Below are 26,418 nucleotides of genomic sequence, written 5' to 3' on the forward strand. Positions count from 1 at the left end.
GGCGCACCGGGGGCTGTCAGCGCCTTCCCGAGCAGGGGCGGCCGCGGCCCCGGTGAGTGCCGGCCGCGCGTCCCGCCCTGCCCGCCCGGTCCCCGCCGCTGCCGGCCGGTGAGCGCCGCCGCGCCGGCCCCTGCCGGGCTGTCGCGGGTTGTAGGGACCCCGGTCTGGCAGTGGGAAGCCGAGGGGGTGGGGGGCGGGATGGGCCGGGGCGATCCGGGGAGCCCCTCGGGGTGGCGGGGCCGAAGGGGGTGCTGAGGGTTCGTCTTGTCCCGGGGCCGCGGCGGAGGGCGAAGGTGCTCGGGCGTGCCCGCGGGTGGGTCTCCGGCCTTTGCCCGGCACGGACGGGCACCTGCGTCGGTGCGAATGATTCGAGCTGAGGCGCTGCTGCCAGGGAGGAGCCGGGCGGGTCCGGGGCTGCCGCCGCCGCTGCTCCCCCAGCTCTGTTCGGAGGGCTCGCCGCGTTACCCTGCAGGGGCAGGGGCCTCCTCTGCTGAGGGACAGCGGCCTCCCCTGGGAGCCTGCCGCCCCCCTGGCTCGCCTCTGCAGCGTGAGTCCCCAGGATGAGGGTGCGATTGCGGCTGGAACCTTCCCCAGTCGGCTCGGGACGCAGTTTTGTTTACTTCTGCCTCTGTTTTGCGCTGAGGATGTATGCAGTTTGGACTGACAGCTTCTGTATGAGATTGACGTGGCTTCCTAAAGTTTGGTGTTCCTTTTGGGTGCTTCTACAAGAGGCTGTCTGCCTCGACGTGTTAGTTACAGTGTGCTGGCTTCTGATTCTGCTGACGAGGTCTCCTTCATGTGCCTGGGTAGTGGCTGTGTGAGCTAAAGATGTTGTAACTCTGCGGGACGTATTCAGAGTTTTAATAAGGGCAGTAATTCAGCATAAAGCTCCCTGCTGCAGAATACCATTTCTGTAGTAAATTCATATTTAAAAGTATCATTTTCTTTTAATTTTAGATAGAGCCGTTATAGCTTGGAGGTGGATTGAGCCAAACGAAACTGGAGTATTCATTCCAAAGCACAAGTGATGGAAGTAGATCTTGCATGTTTAGATGAAGAATAAGAAATCAAACATGGTTTGAGTTAACCAGGCCAGTGGTAAAGAAGGACAGGAGTGTACACTGTAGACATAACTCTGGAATAAGTTCATACTTATGCATGTAATTCTTGAAGCTACTAGAGATACAGAACTTGAGACATAGGCTCTTACAGAGCTCACAGGCAAACCTTGAGTGTTCTTTAGCCATGATAAATTATAAAATTAGGAATTTTGCTAATGCTCTGCAGAGTCTGGCTGGGATGTAGTTAAGTTTCTTTATAACAGTCTGTGTTTTGGGTTTGTGGCCAAAAGAGTGCTGCTCACACCATAACAGTGTTTGGCTATGGCTGAAGGGGGCTTGTACAGTGTGAAAACTTTCTCTTTTGCCTAAGCTGCCCTCCACTCCCCTCAAGCAGGGTGGGGGTGGGCAGAGATTCAGAGGGCACAGTGGGGACATCTGACCCAAACTGGCCAAAGGGAAATTCCCTAGTGTATATCATACTTAGCAATAAAATATGGGGGTTTTGTTTCCAGGGTAGTGATTATTCAGAGACTGGCTGGAGTGTTAGTTTGCCTGTGGAGAGTGGTGAGTGATTTTCTTTGCTTCAGTTTTTTTCTTAGGGTTTTTTCAGTCCTCCCAATATTTCCTTCCATTTATCAATTTCACTTGCCCCATGAGTTTTCTTGCTTTTGCTCTTTCAGCAAAAAGAAAGAGCACTTTCTTTTTGCAGTGCACTCTGCACAGTTCTTTAGATCACTATACTACTGAGATTAAGTGATGTGGTGGATTTATGAGTGCAGAGTGCTCTGAAAATAGATACCTAATTTCAAGGAATAATATGGGTATGAGAGAGTATAATTTCTAGCTGTGGCAGCAGAACCTAAAATGTTCTGTTTGGTTGCAAGGCTAAAGACATAAAATGTTGGAAGTAATTTGGAAGCAACGAGGAGCTCCAGATAGATTCCTCAGACGTCTGTGGCCACCATGGTATTGCATTTTTGGTGATGGGATCCTCCCTATTTTCTATTAGTAGCTAATGAAGTTTGAGGGAACAGGTCTGCCTTGATGGACAGCAGATGTTAACTCTTCCCCATACTGGTTTGCCTGCATGTCTTGGCTTCACTAGAAGTTCTGCTGGAGACTGAGGTGAAATACTTGAGTAATTTTTCCCTACACCCTGATGGACTGGACTGATACTGTGAGAAGAACTGAAAACAAGAGTAGGAAATCAAAAAATTATCCATCAGAAGCCTAAATGGAGGTGCTCTATAGTTAAGTCTCTGTGTTTGGAGCTTCCACTGCCTATGTTTCCCCCCAGTTTTGGTAGCAAAATTGACCTTTTGCTGCAGGAGGGCTGTGGTTCTCTTGAGTCCACCCAATTGTAGTTCAGGACGAGTTAGGACTCTTGCTTGGACTTTCTACAAGATTCCATTATGCTTGTCTTATTACCCTTTTAATAGGCCAACCTACCCTTGGATTAATTAGAATTTCTTCTTTTAATGAAGAATTGGTTGCCTTGTGGTGGTGGGCTTTTATGGAGGTATTTTGTCTTGGTTTTTTTTTTTTTAAATTCAAATTTAGAGCAAGGTAAATGCAAAACAACAATGAAAAACATTGCAGGGGAACTAATGAGACTGAGTTAAGTGCCTTTAAATGCAGTTCTTGTAGAATTCCAGTTGCTTCTCTTTAGAATGTGGTTTAATGATGCTTCTGTCAAGTTTTGCTGCTTTTATTGCTGAAGTTAATTCTCCAGTTGTTGACTTTGAAGTGTCACATAGCCATCAAATGAAAAAAGGTGGGCTTTTAAAAACTGTTTTATTTCTTTTCAGTCCTGTTAAGTAATGAAGGCACTCTGAGGTCCTAATCAGCCATGGAGGAAACGGATAGGGAAGCAGTTGCAACAGCTGTTCAGAGAGTAGCAGGAATGCTCCAGCGTCCTGATCAGCTGGATAAAGTGGAACAGTATCGCAGGAGGGAAGCTCGCAAGAAGGCTTCAGTAGAAGCTCGACTCAAGGTACAAAGCTGGATAAACCTGAGTGTCTGTGGTGTATCATAAGTGTACTTTCTTTTTTTTCCTTCTGTTTTTTTGGTTGTTTTTATTTATTTTTAATCTGCGTTTCAGCCAGATGGATATTTTTAAACCAGGGACTTCAGTTTTTATTTTGTGTCCAAACTGGAAAATCTGTGTCCTGAAAGTAATGCAGGCTAACATTATACATCTTACTAATGTTTTATTCAAGCATTTCAAGTACTCTTAGTTCCTGTACCTTCTGCAGTTTATTCATGGACAGCTACCTTGCTGTGTAGCTTGTCAGCCAGCAAGCCTTTGTCTTAGTGACTGAATACTGAGCTTGTAACAAAAAATTGATGATTGCACATGAAAAAGGATCAGTCAGTTACCTCTCTGACTTTTACATGGGTTTAGGGAAGATAGCTAAAATACATCACATTTTTGTCTCTTGTGGAAGTGACCCCATGATTTTGCTCCTCCTTTGCATGTGTACTTGTGAGTGGTTGCACATTCACACACATGTACTTAGCTTGATGTAGGAGTATGGTTATCCTGTGTTTATTGTCTATATCTTGCTGAGTTTTGTGTTTTCTTCCTTCACTGGTATTTGCCAATAGTCATTTTAGACCACTGTATTCAGCAGGTGGAGTAGTCTTAGAAAAGTGTTTTGGGAAACGTTTTCTCAGGTTGAAGTGTCTGGTATACACTGTATCTAATCTTATATTCCACTTAGTTTATCTTATAGCTATTTAACAGCTATTCCTTTGTGGGAGTGTGTATAAAGTAAAAGAAAACCAGTTTTCTTGCACAGCGAAAAATTTTGGTATTTATATATAACATGCTATTTATATATAGCAAATTATGTGTTGATTTTTGTAGCATAGAAACAGAAATTTTTCTGATGACTTGGACTGGGCTTTTCAGATTTAAGTCAGGAAGCATATAGAGTCTATTAATAATAGATCAGCTGTTTAGTTACTGTGATCTATTTATAATATATGAGCACAGTCATTTGCCTGGCTGCTTCTATGGACAGTCGTGGCTAAACTTTGTAAGTCTTGTCAATGCCTAAATCCACTTTATAGCTATTTTCCCTGTTGTTTGCCTTAAGTTAGTTCAGTCATCCATAGGTGGTTGGAAATACCTGCTCCAAAAAGAAGTTCAATACCACTTAATCCTTTCAGGATGCATTCCTGACGAAGGTGCTGGTTAGTGATGCAATGGATAGCAGTGCCGATTTTCCCATGAGAATTACTCTAATGGAAGGGAGCACAGAGAGGATGTAGGAAATACTCTTGCTGTGGATTTAAACTGTGTCTATGTGTGGTGTGGAAGATGGGGAGACAAACATTAGGATCAACATCAGAGGAGTTGCTGACTTCTCAGACTGAATTGATTACTGCTTCATCTGAGTGAATCAACACATGGGAAATCTTTCAGTGTGAACATGTTAGGTGCTTCTTCCTTCTTGCTGCCATGTTTGTCATCATTTTCTTCAGGTGAATCTAAACATCCTCTCCATATCTTCTCCTGTGTATTTAGTTATGTCCATTTCTTATATCCCTCACTGCATTTCTTCCCATGTAACATAAATTCTTAGAGGAAGATATTCTTTAAAACATATCAAACTCATCAGTTTTGTGTATGAGACTGATGGCACTCAGTGAAGCAGTATTTTTGGGGTTTGGTAGCAGAACTCTGAAAGAATATTTGGAAGAGCACCAGGTAGCATTGTAGACTGGTGCTTTTGGTTCTGTAGTCCAGAATGTAGAAGAGCTGCTTGAAATCTCTTTCAGAGCCTGTAAAATTATAATTGTTGGCAGCCATTTTTGTTTGTGCTCTTACTCAATCTGTGGAAGAATTACTCTGTGAAGAAACTCTGATTAAATACACATATCCTAGGGAGGTTTCTAGGTTGTGGATGTTCCAGAATACAAACATACGTGAGTCCTCTCCCTTTTGATTCTTAGCTGCTGTGCAGTTGTGGATTTGAGCCATAGGGAGACCAGGAAGCCAGGATTCGTGTTGAAAGCTGTCAGTTGAGAAAAACATGAAAAGAGAAGTTTTGAGCCCTTTTCCCAGGATGGCTTAGTTTTCTTTTTGTTTCTTTAATACAGTGATGGTCAGTCCAATCAAAGATGAATATGCATTCTAGGAAGCAGAGTCTAGGCTGGGACATGCTTTGTTCTCTGCCCCATCACCCCATCCCCTGGCCCCAGCTGACTATTTGAAGACGAACTGAGCATGGATGGATGTCTGTTTTTAGAATTTTCTGTGTCCACTTGGGTCAGAGACTGAGATCCCTGACTGTTTCAGGTCAACCTTATCAAGTTTCTGCAAAAGATAAATAGGCAAAAATTTGAATATGTAATACTTGGAAGATCTGCCTCAGAAGAAGTTATCAAAGCAAAAAATATTGAACATTTAATAATCATGTGATTTTTAAAATACTTTATGGTCAGCTGCAGAAGATTGTATTTGAGTATTCTAATTATCTCAGTTCCTGTAGAGGAAAAATGTGTTAATGCAGCAGTTCTATAGATAGAAACAGTATAAAAATGCCTTACTACTGCTTAATTGTGCTGAGTCTGCCAGGGAAATACATTTTCATCAATAAAATCAGCATGTCATAATTTGAAAGTACATAAATAATCTTAGTTTAAAAACCACTGCATTTTTCTAGCACTTTCCCAGTACATTTAAAACACAGTAAATGTTGTTTGCAGTTACCAGGATTTCCTTTTTGGCTTCTAGTGTCCGACGACAAGTTCCAAAACTATCCAAGCTTTTGGGCCTTGAAAGTCTGGCAGAAAATGTGTTTTGAGCTTAGGAAAACGATTAATGCCTCATTTTCTTTACTGATTGCCTCAAGCTCCCAAGTTATGCAGCTGAGTTTTCACTGATAGCTTGCTTGTCTTTTTGAAGCCTGTTATTTCTAGTTGCATTTTCCACTCCTCTGATTTCACCTTTATCACATCTTTTTAAAACTATGTATCTAAAAAATGTGCTGTGGATGTGATCTGATTTCTTTCACTCAGATATGTGCTATAATGCATTTTCTGTACAGTGTCTGGACACCTGAATGATATTCAGGCCCAACAGCCTCTTTGAAGAGTCATTATTTCAAGCGCCACTTGTCACAAGACATCCATATCCATCACCTGCCTTTATGCCAGAGTAATCTAGTAGTTGTGTTGTTGGTCTGGTCATTGATGTTTCATAGCATGAAAATTATATTCAGTTTGGGGTTTTGTTGTTTGTTTTGACTGAATTGCTTTAGGGGTTTCTTTTGCCTCCATGAACTTTTGGAGTTTTTTTAAGAACATTTCAGAATTAAATTTGGGCTTTTTTAGAACATTTTCTGTTGCGAGTGAGAATTTGTAATTGCATTAGTAAAATGCTTTTGAGAATCCGTACATACCAAACGTTTTGATGAAACATCAGCTTTCTTTGATATTCCCCTTTGAAATCAATTTATGAAGGAAACGCAGAGAAGAATCTCATTCCTTTGATCCTGGTTTAATATAGATTACAAAGTTTACAGTCCATCTCCCTAAGCTCCTGTGTTAGTTTGTGGGTGGACTAATTGTATCTAGGTCCTTCAAAACTGGATACAGCTTCAGAACTTCAAAAATACAGTATGTGGGCACACACAACATTTTGCATGCTTCTAGTCAATTATAATATTTGTTTTCTTTTTTTTCTGCTGCAAATGTTAGATACCGAAATGAAAATTAAATCTTGGGAAATGTTGAAAATATGAAACTTATGAAGAATAATATGGGCTCTCTTTGTCTTTTTATATTTAAGGCAGCAATACAGTCACAGTTAGATGGAGTACGAACAGGTTTAAGCCAACTGCACAATGCACTGAATGATGTGAAGGACATTCAGCAGTCTTTGATAGATGTCAATAAGGACTGGAGACAGAGCATCAACACTATAGAAAACCTCAAGGATGTTAAGGATTCTGTAGTGCAACACAGCCAATTGGCAGCTGCTGTAGAAAATCTCAAGAATATATTTTCAGGTAATTTACTGTTCTTTATATAATCCATCACATACTGAAACCAATATGGTGCTAACAGCTGTAAGGTTGTCAAGTAATGTTGAGAGCTTTAAACTTCACTGGAAATAAAGAGTTAAGGAAGAATGACTTGCACAGCACATACAGGGAAGTAGCTGGTAAACATTTCATATAGATGAAGATTAATGTGCTGTAGGAACTTCTAGTCTGGCCATCACACACAACTCACAAAGAAATTTCTTGCAAGCAATCAGTTGCTGGGATTATATGTTTAGTATAAAAGACTGAAATATGGAAGCAACAAATACAGAAAGAATATTTGTAATGTTCTGGTGTGTTGCCACCTGGGCTGGACACCTACAGTGAGCCTGTTGGGTACAAATAGTATGAAATTATTTTAGGAGGGAAAAAGATTTTGTACCACTGTACATCTGTGAGGGTTTGCAAAATGAAATAAGATTAATGTAATAAAATGGACACTGTAAAGAAAGAAAATGTGATTACCTGTGTCACTTTGTGTGGCTGTGATGGAATGTACACTGCATTCCACCTTGAGTCATGGTGAATTCCTTGCCAGGACTTCTCTACTTATAAATAATTTTAAGTATCTTACCTCTGTAAGACGGACTAAACCTATCAGACTAATTTGATTTTATTTAAACAGAATTTTCTCTCCTTATATCTTCTGATACTAATACACAAAGTGTACCTATAAAGCAAAATTGCTTCCCAGCCATACCAGGTTGATTAATTTACTGTATGTACGTAACCTCCACAGTATCAGATACAACGTGCAACTTAAAGAAAAGTGATGCATGTTCCAATGTGGAGCTGTTTTGGTGGTGTTGTTTTACACAGATGAATGCATCTGAGACAATAAACCTTTTGAGGCTTTCTGAGAGGTTTTTAGTATGAAGCATCTCCTCCTGGAGCTGTTAAACAGTATAGTTGTTCTGCTCAGAGATGATCAAATGTTTTATAAACAAAGTGGTTTTTATCATGATTGAAAAGACATTTACACACAATCATTAGAACTTTTTGTGAGCTGCCAGTTTTATCACTTGCTGCCTTTTTCGCAGCGACAAATTTTTCTGATGAGATTTTTCAGTTATTCCCCCACAGGATCCTAATCTTCTTCTGTAGGGTTCCTCAAACACTGAAAAATAATAAAGACAAAAGATCTTCTAAATATTTTAGCAGCATAGGTAATTATCCCTAGCTTTTATTTGTGCCTTAAGCAGGCAAAAACTGTCCACGAAGGAGGTAAAACTTGGCATTTGTTTGGTTTATGCAGCCTCAGACTCTACAAAGTGAGTGACTTTTTGTCAGGCAAGTTAAAAGCCTTTTATGTAATGTATAAGAAGGCCAGCACTGCAGTTTGTTTCATAGACTTTCCAGGATTCACTTATTTATTTTTTTGCATCAAGAGGGAAAGAGAAAACTCTGTTGGCGCTGTGATCTTTGTTTAGACACTGATCAAAAATGGACATGTAACATTTACTAACAATTTTTGAGTATTTCAAAATTATTTCCTTCAAAATATCTAAAAGTAATTACTACAGCCATTCTCCAGCTTTTTTCCCAGTCCTTTTATTGTCTTTTATTAATTGTTTGTATTTTGCTAGCAGTGTTGTACTGTATGTGATTTTTCTTTGTCTTTCAGTTCCAGAGATAGTCAGGGAGACCCACGACCTGATTGAGCGAGGGGAACTTCTGCAGGCTCACCGGAAACTGATGGATTTGGAGTGTTCTCGTGATGACCTGATGTATGAGCAGTACCGCATGGACAGCAAAAACACACACGACATGAACCTCATCCACACATACTTTGGGGATATGCAGAAACTGTCTGAGGAATTGGCCAAGCAGCTTTGGATGGTGGTTCAAAGATCTCTTGTTACAGTGCGTCGAGATCCAACCTTGCTTGTCTCTGTTGTGAGGATAATTGAGAGGGAGGAGAAAATTGACAGGCGTATGTTAGACAGGAAAAAACAGACTGGATTCATACCTCCTGGCAGACCAAAGAAGTGGAAAGAAAAGATGTTCAATATTTTGGAAAGAACTGTGAGCACACGGATTGAAGGCACTCAGGCAGACACCAGAGAGTCTGACAAAATGTGGCTTGTGCGGCATCTCGAAATCATCCGTAAATACGTCCTTGATGACCTGCTCGTGGCCAAGACCCTGCTGGATCAATGCTTTCCTCCACATTATGACATTTTCAACAGGTTGCTAAACATGTACCATCAAGCTTTGGCCACCCGAATGCAGGAACTTGCTGCAGAGGATCTGGAAGCAAATGAGATCGTTAGCCTCCTAAGCTGGGTTTTGAATACATACACCAGGTAAGGCCCCCTTATCCTTTCTGTTAGCAATAGGAGGAATGCAAAGAGGAGACACGCAAAACACAATTTGTGCTGGTATTTGCTTATCTATTAACATACAATAAGATAAAACAGAAAAAGGATAATATCAAACTATCAAGTTCTTTACTATTCATTACACACTTTACTTCCTGGAAATTGCTCCTTAAAACTAGATTATGTTTTATAGTTTTGAGTAGCTTAAAATTTTAATGCAGTTAAAGCCTGCAGGAAGCTGCCATCACCTCGTATTTCTGTACCAGTCTGGTGAAATGTTGGGAGGAACAGGAGACTGAGAGCTCGTGTGTGAAACAAAATGTTTGTTGTGGCCACAGCCCCGGAAGATCTGTATGATTATTAACTTTCTATTGTTCTCTTCTACAGGGGTGGGACTGCTTCAGTTGCCTCATTACTGTTAAATGGAAAGAATGTGGTAACTTCCTTTAGGTTTTCTCTCAAAAATGTGTGATGATTTTTTATTTTGAATAATTTCTGCTTACAAGTTGTTTTCTATGATAGTCTTATGCTTATTTTATTTGACTTGTCTGATTTGTTGGGATAACTTAAGCATTCTGGAGGGTTTGTTTGTTTTTTTTTTCATTTTCCAGGTAGAAACAGCTCAAATGGCAACTCTTTAGTTTTTGCTGGCATGTAGTTACTAGAGCAACTGATTTGTTTGGGAAAAAGTGCTGCTAGCTTTTCTGTGGCTCATGACTGTAATCCTGTTCTGAATAGCTGGCACTGACCCAGGCTCTGTGCTGTGTGTACTTTTGATGTCTTCAATTGTTCAGTACCACTAATGCAACAAATTGAAACACTCGGTGGGTTTAGAGCGTAGTGCCATAAAGCACATAGGCAGGAGATAATACTGTTCTGGGGAGTTCTCATAATCAGCTTTCAGGTTTGTGTTCAGTACTCTGTGCTTTGCTCTACACTGCAGAGTCCTCCTGGTTTTTCCTCCCTGCAAGGAAGAATCAGGAGCACCCACTTGTGCATACTTAGATACCCATGCAGGGTATAAGAGGGATGCAGCCACTAATAAGCAGCTGAGTTAATTGGCCTTTTCTTCTTTTGAAGGCCAGAGGAATAACTCTACAGTAATGAAAATCAGAGATGTGAGTCCTTCTCATGCAGAGCCTTGGCAGAAATCCTGCTCTCAGGCTCTTTATTTGTGTCCTGGGGCTTATGTTCCAGTAAGGCAATTCTTGGTCCTAAATTTGCCCTTCCACCTTCCCTCAGAAAGCCGAGTAGATTGTTACTGAGTTAGACAATTCAGAACTAAAGCTCTAAATCTGTGTGTTCCAGCAGTGGAAGGGCAAAGGGAGGGAGCAAAGCCAGTGTTACTTCTATTTACAAAGCAAACAAATCTTGCTAAGCAAGTCATGTGGCTCATAGCACCTGGTGGCTGAGCCTTGTGAAGAAAAGGAAACAGTGAGAGGAGTAGACACCCTACAGGATATCTGAGAATGCTCTTCTCCCTGAATATCTGCATAACAGTGGGATGGAAATTAGAGGAAGTACCTTGAAGGAAAAAATTAAGGCTTTGACTTTCTCTCTTCTCGGAAAAAAAGCCCAAGAGGGCAGTACAGGAATTATATTCCTCCCTGTTACAATAAAAGGTTATAAATAGGATGATAATTACTGGAAAAGTAATTTCCCAGAGAAGTTGTGGATGCCCCATCCCTGGAAGTGTTAAGGCCACCTGGTCTAGGGGTGGCATGCAGCTCATGGCAGGCAGGTTGGAACTAGATGGTCTTTAAGGTCCAACCCAAACCATTTTCTGTGATCCTGTGAGAATTTGAGAATTAGCCACTGGGTATTGGGAGTGCACAGTGGGAGAATAAATCAGCTCAGGTTTCTGAGTGAACAAGTTAAGTTCTCAGCAGGGATATTTGTAGAGCTTATCAGATCACAGTTCCTGGACATCTTTTAACAATACAATAAATGATTCTCCATAGGGGTATGTTTATAATAAACTAGGAAGGAGAATGGTATCATGAGAACTCTGAATAATAGAGGGAAAATATAAATTTGTATTGTATTTGCATACCGAAGCTGCACTTCAAAACCAAATGAGAGAGTACTGACTGAAAAAAAGCATTGATGTTTTATGTGATGAATTCCTGTATGGAATTTTTTTCAGTATTTACAACATAGGAGTTAGAAAAGAATCATGGGGGTTTCTTTATCAGAACATGTCTGCATGAAAGCTGTTTTTAGAAATATATTCAATTTACAGCTCAGAAATAAAGTGATGCTGCATGTGGAATAATAGCCTTTAATACTTGAGTGGGAGTTTTATTGTGCTAGGTGGGTTTCTCTTCCATGTTTAAGCCCATGAAAGTTCTGGAAACATACTCTTGTTATTAAATCTGTGCTGGGTTGGGACCGTGACTCCAGTCTGTGTTTGAGGAAAATTATAATTCTTGTAAGATCCTGATGCTCATATTCATAGCATCGTTTTATGAGATACTGATCAAGTGTTGACAAAACTGCTGTGATATCACCAGGATTGTTATAGACAGTGTCAGCAATGTTCACTTTAAGGAACTGAAGGAATACTACTGTACATATAGCTGGATGCTGTCTCTGGACCCAGTATCTCTTTTCACCAAATAGAGCAGGACTGGTGGCAGAATAGAAGTTTTCTAAAATGCTACTTTCCAAATTATAATCAAGTTGAAATTTCAAACATAATTGTATTAATTTTTTCTTGAAGGTAAATAACTTCCCAACACTTAGAAGTCTTGTGCCATTTGGAAGAGGGTTGTCTGTCACTTCTTTTCCCCTGGGCACTTGGTTGTGACAAACAGGAAAGAGAAATTATGTATAAGAAGAATCTTTATGTTGTGGGCTAAAGATTGTAGAAGCTTTTGGTCCTTGTTTTGGGGTTTCAGGGGATGTGCTTTGAGAAAAGGTCTGTCTCTGTGGCCTTTTGAACAGGGATAGTGGTGTATAATGAGGCTAGCAATGTTTTCTAACATGGCACAGTGCCATAAACAGCTTCTCACCTTTCCTCTGAATCAACCTAGAGCAGGTCCTGCTATTACGTGTGTTCTTTCTGTAAACAGCAACAGAATGGAATTCAGTTTTCTGAATAGACTGAGCCACTTAAAATAATTTCAACCTCTTTTCTTACAAGCCAAGAAGATGCTATTAGTGTGGGATGTTCAGTCACAGTAGCTTTTATGGCTTCAAATACAAGAATTTTGGTATTTTAAGTTGGTAGCTGTAGTGGTTTTTTGCAGTACTTTGGGATTTATGTTTTCCAGGAAGTGGAAGCAACTCTGTGCTGACTCCCTGCACATACCCAGAGAACAACTTCAATTTGCAGAACTATCAAACTGGACACTTGCTTAGGAATTTAGGTTGCCATTTGTTTTTATAGTGGCCTCTGCAAATACAGAATTTGTGGTTTGCTTCTGAAAAGTACACTATAAATGGAATGTGAAGCAATTTATGTTATTATGATTGAATATATTTCCATCAGCTGTTAATAAAGCACTCTCTGAAGAGTGTGGGTTTGACTTATTGATTTGTTTGAGCATGAAATATTAAGAGTTCTTGCTATGTTGTGCTTTGGCATAGCTTTGGGGATTTTTTGATTACACAAGCCAGTCATTTTATGATCATATATAGATGCAAAATATCACTGTAAAGTATTAATTTTGTATAATCCGTGTCAAAATATTTTGCTGTAGTTTCTTTTAAATCCTATAAAATCAAGAACTTTTCTTTGCAAGCAATTGCTCTTATACAGTACCCATGAAGTGCACCTTTGATTTGTCTTGAAAGATGTTCTTCCTCTTAGATTAGCCATATTCTTTGGCAAGACAGGAAACATAGGTAGCTTTTCTTTTAATATATATTAATTTTTACATGGATGTGATACAAGTACCAAAACAAGCTCTTTTGAGAATCTGAGGACAGTAATTCATACTTGTCACTGATCTTTACTGTTCTAAAATTCAAAATGTATGAATTGTCTTTCATCACCTCTGAAATTTAAAAGATACATAAAAGTGTCCCCTACAAAGAGCCCACAGGCTGAAGCAGTTGGCTTTCATTTAGTTTCAAGTAATCATTACTTCTTGTACATAAAAGTCAGGAATGCATGGATAAGTTGTATATTTAAATGTCTGTAATACTTTTTTTTATATCCTGGGTTGTAGCTTTTACAGTCTGTTCTTTCATTCATATAGTTTTATTTACATTTCTTGTAAATGCACTGATTGTTGCACTTGCTATTAAAAACTCTTTGAAATGTGTAGGTACTGAAAAAATTGTGCTTTACACTGAACACACTGAACATACAGAAGAAGTTGTATAATTTTTTAGTTTTTAACTTTTAATCTCATTTTTCTTTATTAATCTGCAATTTTTTGGTTTTTTTTTTTTTTTCTTTTTTCATTCAGTGCAGAGATGATGGGAAATTCAGAACTGTCTCCTGAAGTGGATGTAAATTCTCTGGATGCTCTGATTTCACAAAATGTGGTAGACCAGCTTCTCAGCAAGTATATGTCAACACTCACTGTGAGTAATAACAGTGCAAAGGCACATTTAGATGAGTTTATATCTTCATTAATACCTCACTGCTGCTCCTCCATCAGAGAAAACTGTGACAAATGTGAATCTAACACTATCACTTTTATGAAAATGCTCATATCCTATGTGTAAGTTTCTTTATAAAGCCATAATCAGATGCTTTTATATATGTAAATCATAACATTTCATGTAGTAGTTATGTTCTACAGACTATTAATAATAATTTATTAGGAAGGAAGGAATTCCAGTCTTCATATGCCTAAATTCATAGTGCTGGTATGTTAGCACTTAAAAATACACTGTAGGCTGTTTGGTCCCTGTGGTAGCTGCATCAACATTTGATACAGATGGGATCTTTTAAGGTAATCAGGATGTTCATGTTTGCCAGTTTGATTCTTTTAACAGCCTTTTTCCTTTCATGCCTGTTAACTGCATGAGCATAATTTCCTTTTGTGGATGCCATTTCAAGTGTATCTTAAATATCAAGGCACTGCTTCTTTGTTATCCCAAGAGCCACTAGAAACTGGTGAATTTCGTGGCAAAGCAGGCATTATGTGATTGTCAGATCCACTGATTGCCTCTGTGTAGTTGTAACTTTGGATTTGCTGTTCTTAAATTATCCAATGAATTCCTACTTCTTCTAACTTTAGGAGCTCTGCCAAGCAGAGGAGGGAAATTTTTGTGCTTCTTTGGATGCGTCAGCTACTAAAACGTGTCCAGCAACAGCAACTACTTGGACTTTATACTCTTCACAATAATATGAACCAACCTTGTAATGACTCAGGGAGGTTGTCAGTAGAGGCTCGCTTCCCATTAGCTTTATTAGGACTTTTTTTCTGCCCTTACCTTTGGGGCAAAAAGCACATTGGTTTGTTTTCTCAAGCTACTTTTGCCTTGACTCAGAAAGTGCCTTTGAATTAATTTTGTCCTCAGTTAGCATGAAAAAATACACCTATCTTTTTTTTAGAATTGTTCTTCCTTACCTACTGGAAAATAGTATGTATAGAATGTTGTTTTATTTTATTTCTAGAATATAAATAAAACAAAGTTGCCACTCTGTTTAACAGAGCGGCAGCTTTCTTTTTGCTGGTTTTGATTTTTGGCTGTATCTTTCTTTTAAGGCAGAAAATACTGAAACTGCCTATTTGTTTCACTTCTACCTTATTTCTTTTGATGTTGTTTAAAAGTGGTTTTAAACAAAATGTGACTAGTTCTGAAAAGTGTAACTAGTTCATGAAAAATTGAATGCTAATACAATTTCTAGCATATTATTTTTCCAATTGCCTTAGCTTGAAAGAAAGTCCTTGTAAATGCTGATCTTGAGGTGAAAAAGTTCCCTGGGCTGCTGGCTTAAAAGATTGTCATGCAAGTCATATCTCATTAGAGCAATTCTGTGCTTATGAGGAAGAAAGGCAGTGCATTGTTTCACACAACTGAAGAGGGTACTGTATGGACTCTTATGACCGTTCTGTTTGTGTCTACTGGTGATGTGTAATTTTGCATGGTAGGGCACAGTAATATACCTGTGACTTGTTGGAAAGAGGTATGAACATTTATATTACTACAGGGTTTAAGCAAATGTGAACAAAGCAGAAAAGAGGCAGAAATCATCAACAAGCAAGACAGAATTCAAAGAATCCAATTATATATTTAGCAAACATGCTGCTCTTTTCTGTTGTGAATAGGTCTGTGATATGTGTCATGCAGAAAACTAGCTCAGTCTCCTTCTAAACCCAGTTTTCCTTAATGTCTGTGTGCTGTACAATGTGCTGGGCAGATGGGAGGAGAGCCAGCCATTGTATCTGTCACTGTGTTCTGCAGCACTTGTGTTCCAAGAAACACAGCCCATTTAATCTAATCCTGGGGTTTTGTACCCAGCAGTAATGAGCACCAGTTTCCTAAAACCTAGGTGTAAAAGGAAGTACAGGCAGATATGTGCAATTTTTCCTACATGAAGTATTACTCTTATTTTTTCAGCTGGGGAAAAATTCAGGGTTTTTTAGGTGTTAAAGCCTGAGCCTTAATAAATTCTTCCAAAATTAGTAAACATATTGATTCTGACAAACTGACCTACCCTTTGTGTTAGGAGCACTCCCCTTCCAAAATGTGCTGAAACTTCAAACTACATCACTTGTGTTCCAGTACTAACCTTTGTCTTAGTCAATGCAAATTTGAATTTGTCTGTTACCTGTGTCCTGTAGGAATGGCAAGAGTGGTCAGCATTATCAGTTACAATGCCACTCTTCATTATGGAAATGACTGCTATTCTAGATATTGTAGCAGAGGGTTTAGTTGTGTGTTAAATCTTTTCTTTCTCTTGTTTGCTTTATTAAATGAAGTCTAACATCATTGGCTGGCTGCGAAAAGCACTGGAGACAGATAAAAAAGACTGGATAAAAGAAACTGAACCAGAAGCAGATCAAGATGGGTACTATCAGACTACACTCCCAGCTATTGTTTTTCAGGTATAAGACAACTTGGTTATTCTAGAAAATCTACAGAAGCAGTACATGGATTTGGAGGAATGGAGGGGAAGCCAAACTTTCTAGAATACTGTTGTCTCTGTGTGTTTTGAAGTATAGTGGGTTTTTTTCCCTGTAGAGCTGTTAGTTGAATGGATTGTTTCTTTGAAGGTTTTTGTTTACATTTTTTACTTCAGTGCTTAAAGACATAGTTCTTTTTTTCTGTGTAGATTAGAAACATATGTTTAGTTGATATTTGTATTTAGTGAGCTGTTTTTACTTAGGTCTCTTGATGTGAAGCTGTAATATAAGCCCACCAGATGACATGAGACTTATTAGGACAGTTTTTGTTAATACAGTGCTGTTTGTTTATATGGTGCTGAGGTAGTTAGGCATATATTTGTTACTATAAATTATTCATTATATACAAGCACCTTAATAATAGAATAAAAAGTTCCACTGAAGGTTGAAACTGTTGCTGTTTTAAACACTACTTCAGTTAATATGAATGCCTGTCCAAATTGAAACCAGAAAAGATAAGGTGGTTTCTAAAAATCCTTTAAAAAATATCCAAACCTGCACCACCATCAAAACTTTCCACTACCAACCCTATTGTTGGTAATGGAAAGTTTTGAAAGTGATCTTTATCAACCAGTAAAATGTCAGCTTATTATGCTCACTTTCTAATTATTCTTTATAAATATTGTGTTAGGTACCTTCAATGAAAGATAGGTTATCTATTCTTCCTGCATTTGTTTCTCACTGTATTTTTTTCCTACTTTATGCCAGGATTTTTGCTACATTCCTTCACATTTGCATTTGTGCCAAGGTTTACCTCATCTAATCGTTTTCAGAATGTGTGTGATGTCAAAGAACTGGTGGCTGATTATTGGCTAGTGTCATGCTGAGAAGGACTGCAGTGCTTAGGTGCATGTAGTAGTGGAATTTTCAAAATCATCTTAGCATAGAAACAGCTCATGTTTCCACCTGGCTTTGTATCCTTTCTTTCTAGTTTGCCTCCTGTCAAACATAGTTGCCTGTAAGTCACCTGGATCATGTACCTGCTTGTGTTTCTAAAGTTTAGAGGCTCCTTTACTTCATGTGAGCTCACTGCTTTCATATATGGGAGAAACAAAGGAATTTGAGTTTTAGTGTTATTCACTACTAACTGCAGGAGCTGACCCTAGAACTTTGATACACAGTAAAGCCAAAGCACTACTGAATTAAAGAGATTAAGTACTCTTTTGCGGAATTAAGAATGCAGCTGTTCTCAGCATCAGGAGAACACTGCAGCATGCATTAATAGTTGCCAGTAATATATTAATTACACTTGTGAGGATAGTGGCTTTTGGTTTGGTCAGTGGGCTTGTCTGGGGAAAAAAAAACAACAAAAAGCATCTGTAGAGCTGATGCTAGTGAGAGTCTTCAAGAGAACTCCAGGATAGGAGTTCTGTCTTTGCTTTACCACTGATAAAAGCCTCTCTTTATAATTAAACTATTTTTGTCTTAGATGTTTGAGCAGAATCTTCAGGTGGCTGCTCAGATAAATGAAGATTTGAAAACAAAGGTACTCATTCTATGTCTTCAGCAAATGAATTCATTTCTAACCAGGTAACATAATGTTTAAAATACAAATGCTTTATCCTACCTCAGTCTCTCTTTGTTCCTACAATTCCAATACTTGTTTTTTTGTTTGGATGTTTCTTTATTGCTTTATCTTTCTCCTGTCGCATTCATGCCAACCAGGCTTTTCTCCTCTTTCCTTTCCTTCCTTTCTTCCCTTCCCCAGTTTCACTGCAGAAGTTCTTCTGTGCTGGTGCGTGGCACTTACGGTTCCTGTCTGCAAACGGCTCTTAATTTTTTGAGTCAGTTCTGCTTTCTTTTATATCTCAAATTTATACCTCTTTCTCTAAAGGAAGAGGGAAAACACCTCCTTGGCTGGATTCTGCACAGAACAGAAGGACTAAATATCACACGAGCAACACACTCTTTATAAAATACTTCTAAATCCCTGACAGACCCTTGTGAAACATTTGGTCCTATGGGTGTATTTGAGTTCTTCCAGATTTGATTTGTGTCTGTTTAATGCCATTCCTTTTATGTGTTACAGGTACAAAGATGAAGCACAATTCTATAAAGAAGATCATCTTAAAAATCGTCAGTATCCTCAGTGCTATGTTCAGTACATGATTGCAGTCATCAACAACTGCCAAACCTTCAAGTAAGTCTGCATGTCTTGCAGTACTGTGAGAAGAACAGCTGTTGATATTTCAGCTGTAATACTACCTCTTCCCAGAACCTTCTGTTCTGTATGCAAAGCGAGTTCAGCTAAGTAGTAGTTAACTGAATAAACTTAATAGTAAACTTAATCGTAAACTAATCAGTAGTTTAGCTGACTAAACAAAGGCAACAAGTTTGAAGGTAGTGCTGTTTTGAGAGGCAGGTATTTTGATTGCTTTTGCCTTTGGCAAGTCAAACCATTACCTCTCATCAGTGACATACCACGTTATCCCAAGAATTTCATTGCCACAGAAACATTTATCTTCAGCTTACAGATTTTTAAAAGGTAATTTCAGTTAGTTTGTCTGGGTCCTGCCATCTTTTCTCACCTTCAAGGCCACCTGTGATCAAGGTGGACTGAACTAGAGAGAAGTAAAGGCAGAACCTTCTGTGAAAGTGTATCAGAATGTGGCTCATGTTTCAGTGATGAGCAATCCAACTTCCTGTTCTTCTGTATGTGCTGCCACTTGCAGGTCTACTCAGCATCAGCAATTTGCTACCAACACACATGTAGTCTACACTGACCACTCCAAAATCGTGCTGGAGAATAAATAAAGGCTTCCAAAGCAAGTAGCAGGCATTGTTTCCCCTTGCAAAAATAACTGTCCTGTGTCTTTTTCCATGTATGTACTCCAAAAATTTAATAGTAGTGCAATTTTGCATCAGTGAGTGACGAAAACCCTTTTTTTTTTGCCCTGTCCCAGAGAATCCATCATCAGTCTGAAAAGAAAATACTTGAAAAGTGACATGGAGGACACCTTGTCAATCAGTCATGCAAACATGGATGCAACTTTAGACATCATTGCTAAAGAAGGCTGCTCTAGCCTGCTAGATGAAGTCTTCATGGATTTAGAGGTTAGAACTTGTCTCCTCAAAAAATCCAGAAGTATTATTTACAAAGAAAAAATAATTCAGAATGAAGTAGTTGTGGAGCCTTTTGCTGAATATATAAAATGTGTTTTTTATATATGGGCTAGCAAAGGGTCAATAAACATTAGTATTGTTCTTCACTGGTATAGTTTGCATGTAGGAGACTGGAAGGTTGCTTTATTAGGTTTCATGGGATGACTTAAGGCAAGTGCTTTGTATATAATTAATATTTTCTAGCAGATGTACTTAATTCTTACAACTCAACATAAGACTATTTGGGAAACTGCTGCTGATATTAAGTTGTTATTGCAGGTACAGTTCATCTGTAATTAATAAACTTAATTGATTCTAACAGTGGGCCCCTTTCTGTCTGGTAGATTTCCATGCTTAGAAATTCTAGCTTCTTGTTAGAATGCCTCAGGGAAAAAATTACTACTTGAAAGAAATTGGGAGTATGGGGAGGGAAACAGGGCAATTAGAGAAACAGCAGGAAATGGTGAAGAGAGATGCTCTGGGACTTAATAGATTTGTAATAAAATTTTGAATATAAATACCTTGAGTGGCTCACATGAGGAAGGATGTGGGAGAAGCATAGTTTAGAAATTGACAAAACTTAAAATTGTCTCACATTTTTTAGTAACTGCACTGATCTGATGAAACTGTCAAAAACCTCATCTGATCTCTTCTTTGTCACCTTCCCAGCCCCATCTGAATGAGCTGATGACGAAGAAGTGGCTGATGGGGTCTAATGCAGTGGGGACTATCTGTGTCACTGTAGAGGATTATTTCAATGACTTTGCAAGAATTAAAAAGCCTTACAAAAAGGTAGGTGCAAAATTCTCAGTGATACTGTGCAAATGTACCCTGAGGATCATGTTGATTTGGAATTTCTGAACACCACATGGAATTCAGAACTGAAATGCAGAAATTGGAATTGATTCATTACTGGAAAGAAAAAAATGTTCATCATCATACTGCAGAAATCTGAATCTACTGTTTTTTGTTCACAGGCATATAACACTGTCAGAGATCTAAGTTGTAGTAGTTAGTCCAGGAAACTTCTTGGCATGTTACTAGATATTTTTACTACTTTACTTTTCTACCTCTCCTCAGAAGTTTGTACTCAGATAAAATTAGCTCTTCTGAAACTGGTTTTCCTGGTATGTAATTACTTTTTTTAATAAAAGCACATCAAGTAATTCCTAGTTTTAATATATACAATGAAGTATAGTGAATTTGGTGCCATAAGGGTTAACAAATGCACAGTGCACGTTTAAAGTGGTCTTAAAGTGGTAAATGTGCTAGGTTAGGATTTTTTTCCCCTCTCATCTGTGAAAGGATATCTGAATTTCTCTATTGATGGAAACAAGTACAATAATATGGAAGATTAAAGGCAGGTTCATGTAATAAGACAGTGTTAGATGATTGTCTAACACTTAGGAACCCAGCAGAAGCTGGCAAGATTTAGGTGACATCTTTGAAGCTCTTAGAAGGGCTTAAAAGATAGAATAAATGTATGATTTGGAGACTTTCTTACCTTAATTCTCAAAGTAATAATTAAACTGCTCAGAGCTTCTGTGATGACCTTTTAACCTTCAGTATTTGCAGATTCTAGAGGCCTTATTATATATGTACTTACAGTCCAGAAAAAGTGCACAAAACAGGTTAGGTCAGTCTCAGAATTAGTCTATATCCATGGAACAGCTTTCTTTTCCAGATTTAGTTTGTTACTGTGAGGTACGAGTGCTTGGCATGAGTTTTGAGGTGTTAATACCAATCTCTGCAATCACATGTTTCATTGTGTAGCATTTATTGCCACCTTGTGGGGAAGAAGCTTACAAGCGGATTCTTTGGCATTCAACACGCCTACTTTTCCACTGTCTCCCAGCACAAAAAAAATCTCCCATAAAAGATGCCATATGTTCTAGCACAGGCTGGACCACACTTTTGTTTCCCTGATTTGTCATGGGATTTTTTTCAGGTTTTAATGTTTTGAAAGTACACTTTTTAAAAGCCACATGAACAGAGCACCACAGAGAAGACTGTAGCCCAATGAGAAGAAGGGAAGGACACACTTCTGTAACAGAAGAAATCTGGATCTAAGGCATTCATTCTGCTTTGCTGTTTTCCTTGTGTGTAACTTAAATGCTCTACCATACCACTATTGGTTCTTGTGGAGTGTTCTCAGTTGTAGTGGAGCTGTTCCTTAGTTCCTCTCCAGCAGGATGGGCCACACATTTCAGCCCCCCACAGTCTGTTTTGTGCAGATCATTTTCCTTTGTGTAACTGGCATCAATTCCCCCAACACAAGAAGCCATCCCTGAGCAACCACCTAACGCTGGTATTTCTGCAGACTCCTGAAAGCAGAACCTGAAATTGCATTTTCTGTGTTCTAGATGAGGGCTGTGACTTCCAGTACTTTGCAATCTGTTGTTTTCTCCCTTTTTTCTTCCCCCCCCCCCCCTTTTTCTCTCTTTCCTGAAACGTTTTATTCAAATTTTGACTGAAGAACATGTTTCAATAACAACTTAAAACTAGAGTTTGATCATACTACTAATAAAACATGATTAAAAGTTTGTGACTACCTGTTATGCCAGCTTTTTCTTAATCATAACTTTGCCACCAGGCTTAAGGGGAAGAAAAAACACCTGAGTATTTATGGGATTTAAGGACTCTGCTTACATTCCTGTTGAAAAATAAGCATGTGAAGGTTTTGGGGTTTGAGTTTTGTTCTTTATTTTCAGACCTCAGCATTACTCTTGCACTAATACCAGATGCTTCATCCAGGTACCAGTAGATATTTCCCATAAAAAGAGAAGTGCAGAACAACAAAACAGTCAAGGAAAATCTGAGAACGTGATTGTTCTTTGGTGCTCCTCAAAAAACTCCCACATGTTATTAGAGATATCTTGGGTTTGTTGCTCCTCAGCTCATCATTAGAGAAGGAGAGATTTTCATTTCTGTTAGCACTGTGAAAATCTAAAACCACTCAATCTATATTAGCAAAAAATGTATACTGGTGTTTAAGTGCATATGCACAGTTCAAAGCCTAAAAATAATGGCTGCATCTGCAGGTATCTCTGGCATAACCCACCAGCTTTTCCATTTCTTTCAGACAATGACTCTGGAGGCCCATCGGCGAGTGGTTGTGGAATACATCAGAGCCATCATGCTGAAACGTATATCTTTCAAGAATGCAGAAGAGAGAAAAGAGGGGGCAGAAAGAATGATCAAAGAAGCAGAACAGTTCAGATTTTTATTTAAGAAGCTTGCAGCTGTAAGTGTTTGCTTTGGGTAGTGCTGTTAAGCTGGTAATTTACAATAACCACACATGTTTATTGTTTGGGGGAAATGGCTAGAGTTAAATCTCCATCTCTCCAAAATGTGGAGTGACTTGGGAATATCAAAGATGCCAGCTGAGGGCACAGATGGAGATCCTGAACACACAAGCCAGCTGCTAAAAGTCCTGAGCACCAGTTTCTACTGCTTTGTGTATATACAGCTCTCTGCAGCTGAATATTTGAATGGCCTCTGAGAGATAGGTGCCCTGAATTCATAGTAGAAAGTGAAAGAAAAAAGCAGTTTAAAAAAAAAAATCTATCTTTGCTTTTCCTGGCCAGAAGAAAGGCACCAAACAGATGCTATTACTTATTACCTAAGGAGCATGAGTGTGTTCATTTGGATCAATAAAACGAGTATGTTGACCCCATTTAAAGACCAGTAGAAAGAACGGGCTAAAAAAGGTATTTGAAAATCAATGTACAAGACAGGCCTAAAAGTTTTAACTGCATAAGGAACAGGGATCTTAGAAAGCTCCTAGAGCCATGAGATGACAAAATGCAAAAATAATACACAGAAGGATAAAGCCTGAAAAACTGGAGTAATTGATGGAAGAGGTTGTGGAATAAAGGAAATAAACCACACCTGATTGGCAAAACAAGATGAGCTTGAATTAGACTACTAAAATAGTCCAGAGTTTAAATAGATACAGTTCAATCAATTCCTGAAAGCTGCTTTGGTGGCCAGATGACTTGAAGGAATCTAACAGAGGGCCAGTTTTGAAGCAATGTTTCAGAAGAGATCTGGCTTTCATTCAGTTATTCCTAATGTTAACGCTCATAATTACCCGAAGCTGAAGACTAGAATGTGTCACCATGTGGATAAATACAACATAATGTTTGTAAGACACTACTTTCTTCACTGACAGTCTCAGAGTAGGTCTCTGAATGAAGAACAGAGAGAGAAAAGGATTATGGTGACAATTCACAAATATTTGGGTTTTTTAATGTCTGAAAATGTAGCTTTTTGGGAGATTCAAGGGTGTTGTCAGACAAAATATTAATTAAAGGATTATTTGTAGATTTGAGGAGTATTGCTATTGTTTTGGGAGATTTTTAATGGTTTTTGTTTACTTTTGCAGGGCTCTGGAGAGGACACTGAAGGACTCTGTGACATCATTGAAGCCATTGCAGAGGTTATCAAGCTGACTGATCCTTCACTGCTCTATCTGGAAGTTTCAACTTTAGTCAGTAAATACCCAGATATCAGGTAATTCTCTTTGCCTTCAGATTAGATAGATAGATAGATAGATAGATAGATAGATAGATAGATAACACCATAATTTCCTTGGGGTTTGGGCAAATTATGAAATTTAAAACAAGGTGTAAATGTGTTCATATTTTTCATATTTTAGACTATAACCACTTTCTTGTGGAAAGTAATGCTAATGTACAATGCATGTGAGCTGGACTAGAAGTTACAACTACTTAAGTACTGCAGAGGAATGCTAAAAATACTTCAGCTCTGTGTGTTGGGAGGATAAAATAGTTATTAGAATCCTAAAAGCAGCCAAAACGGTGCTTTATATTGAGCAGGAAAAAACAGTTCTGAGTAGAGATCTGATTAAGAATAAAAACTACCTGAAACTGAGTGAAAGGACTGCCAATTAAGTGCTGGTTTTGACAAAATCTTTCTTGTGCAAAGCCTCCTAATGCCAGTTTTCCCCATTTCCTTTGGCAGGGATGACCACATTGCAGCTTTGCTGACAGTGAGAGGCGATGCCAGCAGAGATATGAAGCAGACTATCATTGAAACTTTGGATCAAGGTCCAAGCCAACCCAATCCAAACTATGTGCCAATTTTTAAAGAAATTACAGTTCCTACTCTCACTGTGCCAAAACTTCTGAAGTAATTGACAACTCTGTGTTTGTGTGTCCTTACTGCTCTGGGATCAACGGGTTTGAAATATTTGTGGGCAAATTTGGCAACGCTGTTTTGAGTGAAGCTCAATATACATTGATATTTGCTTGGCACATTTCTTTCTGAAGACTTGGATGTGAGGAAATGCAAGATACCTGAAAGGAGGATTAAAGGTCATGTTTGAAGAACGAAGCTTTTAATGGCATGGTTTGTTTTTTTTTTTTACTGACCCGTTTGTCACAGCTGGTTTTGCTGTCAGCAAACACATTTTTCTTGTGGAATATGTTTGCACAATGCACTGCGATGCTATATAAAGATATTTATACCAAAACCTGCAGAGCTGTATTAGTGCTGGATATACTAACATACATCACTTACAATGCCTAAGCAGACTCCTTTAGAACTGTCTTTATATGGCACTGCATTCAGTGTTAATGTCAATCCACTTTCACATTATATTTTGTGTATGTACTTACTTTGGTGTAAAATAGTTTATTGCAGAAAACTTAATTATGAAATCAGTTTCCTGACTTAAAGGACTGATTGAAATTGCTACAGTGCAATTTGATTATAAGTTGAATAAATAAAGACATAAGGTACAATTTTTTTCACTGATTCACTAAAAACAGCACATAAAGCACACCAATAAAATGTTAAACCATTTCTATGTTCAGCTATGATTCTTTGCATCCTTGCAGATTTACAGAGCATGTAAATCTTTTTTGTTGTTTTAAGTGTGAATAAAAATTGGATTTAATAGTTTTCTGAAAACACAAGCTACTGGGTTTTATTTCCACTGTATTTTCAGATTAATCTAATTATCAAGTAGTACTAAATAATTGTGGATTTAAAATTCCTTGGTGAAGGATACATTTAAGGCATTATCTCTTAGTAACTGACCAGAGCTGTCAGAGGTAAGCACAAGGAAAACATGTACCTACATTGTTTTAATTCAACATTCTGGAGTTTGTGTACCTAACACCTTTGGCCACACAGGCCTTGTGCCATTCCAGCCCTGTCCCCAGCTCCTCTGTACCCCAGAATAGCTGTGCACAGGTCAGTAGATCTGAGACTGTGACTTTCTGCAGTGACAGGGCCAGTGTGTCCCCAGAGATGGTTAGGTAGAGCATCATCTTGGTATCACTGTGCCTGAGGGATTTCAGCACGGGAGCTCCTTGGGTCCCATGGAGTCTAGAATTGCCTGGAAATTGTAGGTACAGGGAGGGGAACTTCACTGTTTTTTAGAGGTGTGAAAAACGCCAATCACTTGTTTTTAAAATTTTAAAAGTTTAATAGTAATAAAATGGTTATAAAAATAGTAGCACAATTAGAGTAATAACAGTTTGGACAAATTGAATTAGGACAATATGAGACAATAAAAACAAAGAGTTACGGAGGTCCGGGTACCTTTTTCTGGGCATCATGAGCCTGAAAAAGGACCCCCGTTAACAAAGGATTAACCCTTAAGAACAATAGCATATTCATACACTTCATATGCATACACTTCATACACGATGCATAAATTCCATTCAAACAACGGATTTTGTCTGGTCATTGTCAACTTCTTCCTTCTAATCCTAACAGCGCCTTCAAGGTGGGAAGAAGTTTCTTCTGATAAGAA

At 38.6% G+C, this 26,418-nt stretch overlaps 1 protein-coding gene across 2 annotated transcripts; it reads left to right on the forward strand.

Moving 5' to 3' along the window:
* Nucleotides 1-25,573, forward strand: EXOC3 (exocyst complex component 3). Of its 2 annotated transcripts, none has more exons than XM_059481666.1 (13): nucleotides 1-108; nucleotides 2,870-3,054; nucleotides 6,862-7,081; nucleotides 8,742-9,423; nucleotides 13,857-13,974; nucleotides 16,326-16,451; nucleotides 17,959-18,059; nucleotides 18,559-18,669; nucleotides 19,433-19,583; nucleotides 20,301-20,423; nucleotides 22,714-22,875; nucleotides 24,019-24,146; nucleotides 24,618-25,573. In XM_059481666.1, exons 2-13 carry the CDS (start codon nucleotides 2,911-2,913, stop codon nucleotides 24,787-24,789), a joined length of 2,238 nt encoding a protein of 745 aa, XP_059337649.1. In that variant the 5' UTR covers nucleotides 1-108; nucleotides 2,870-2,910; the 3' UTR covers nucleotides 24,790-25,573. The 2 variants fall into 2 exon arrangements, with proteins under 2 accessions (XP_059337649.1, XP_059337657.1); XM_059481674.1 differs by having other exon boundaries at nucleotides 17-52.
* Nucleotides 25,574-26,418: the final 845 nt, after the last annotated feature.

Source organism: Ammospiza nelsoni, chromosome 1, assembly GCF_027579445.1.
Source record: "Ammospiza nelsoni isolate bAmmNel1 chromosome 1, bAmmNel1.pri, whole genome shotgun sequence".
Lineage (NCBI taxonomy): Eukaryota > Metazoa > Chordata > Aves > Passeriformes > Passerellidae > Ammospiza > Ammospiza nelsoni.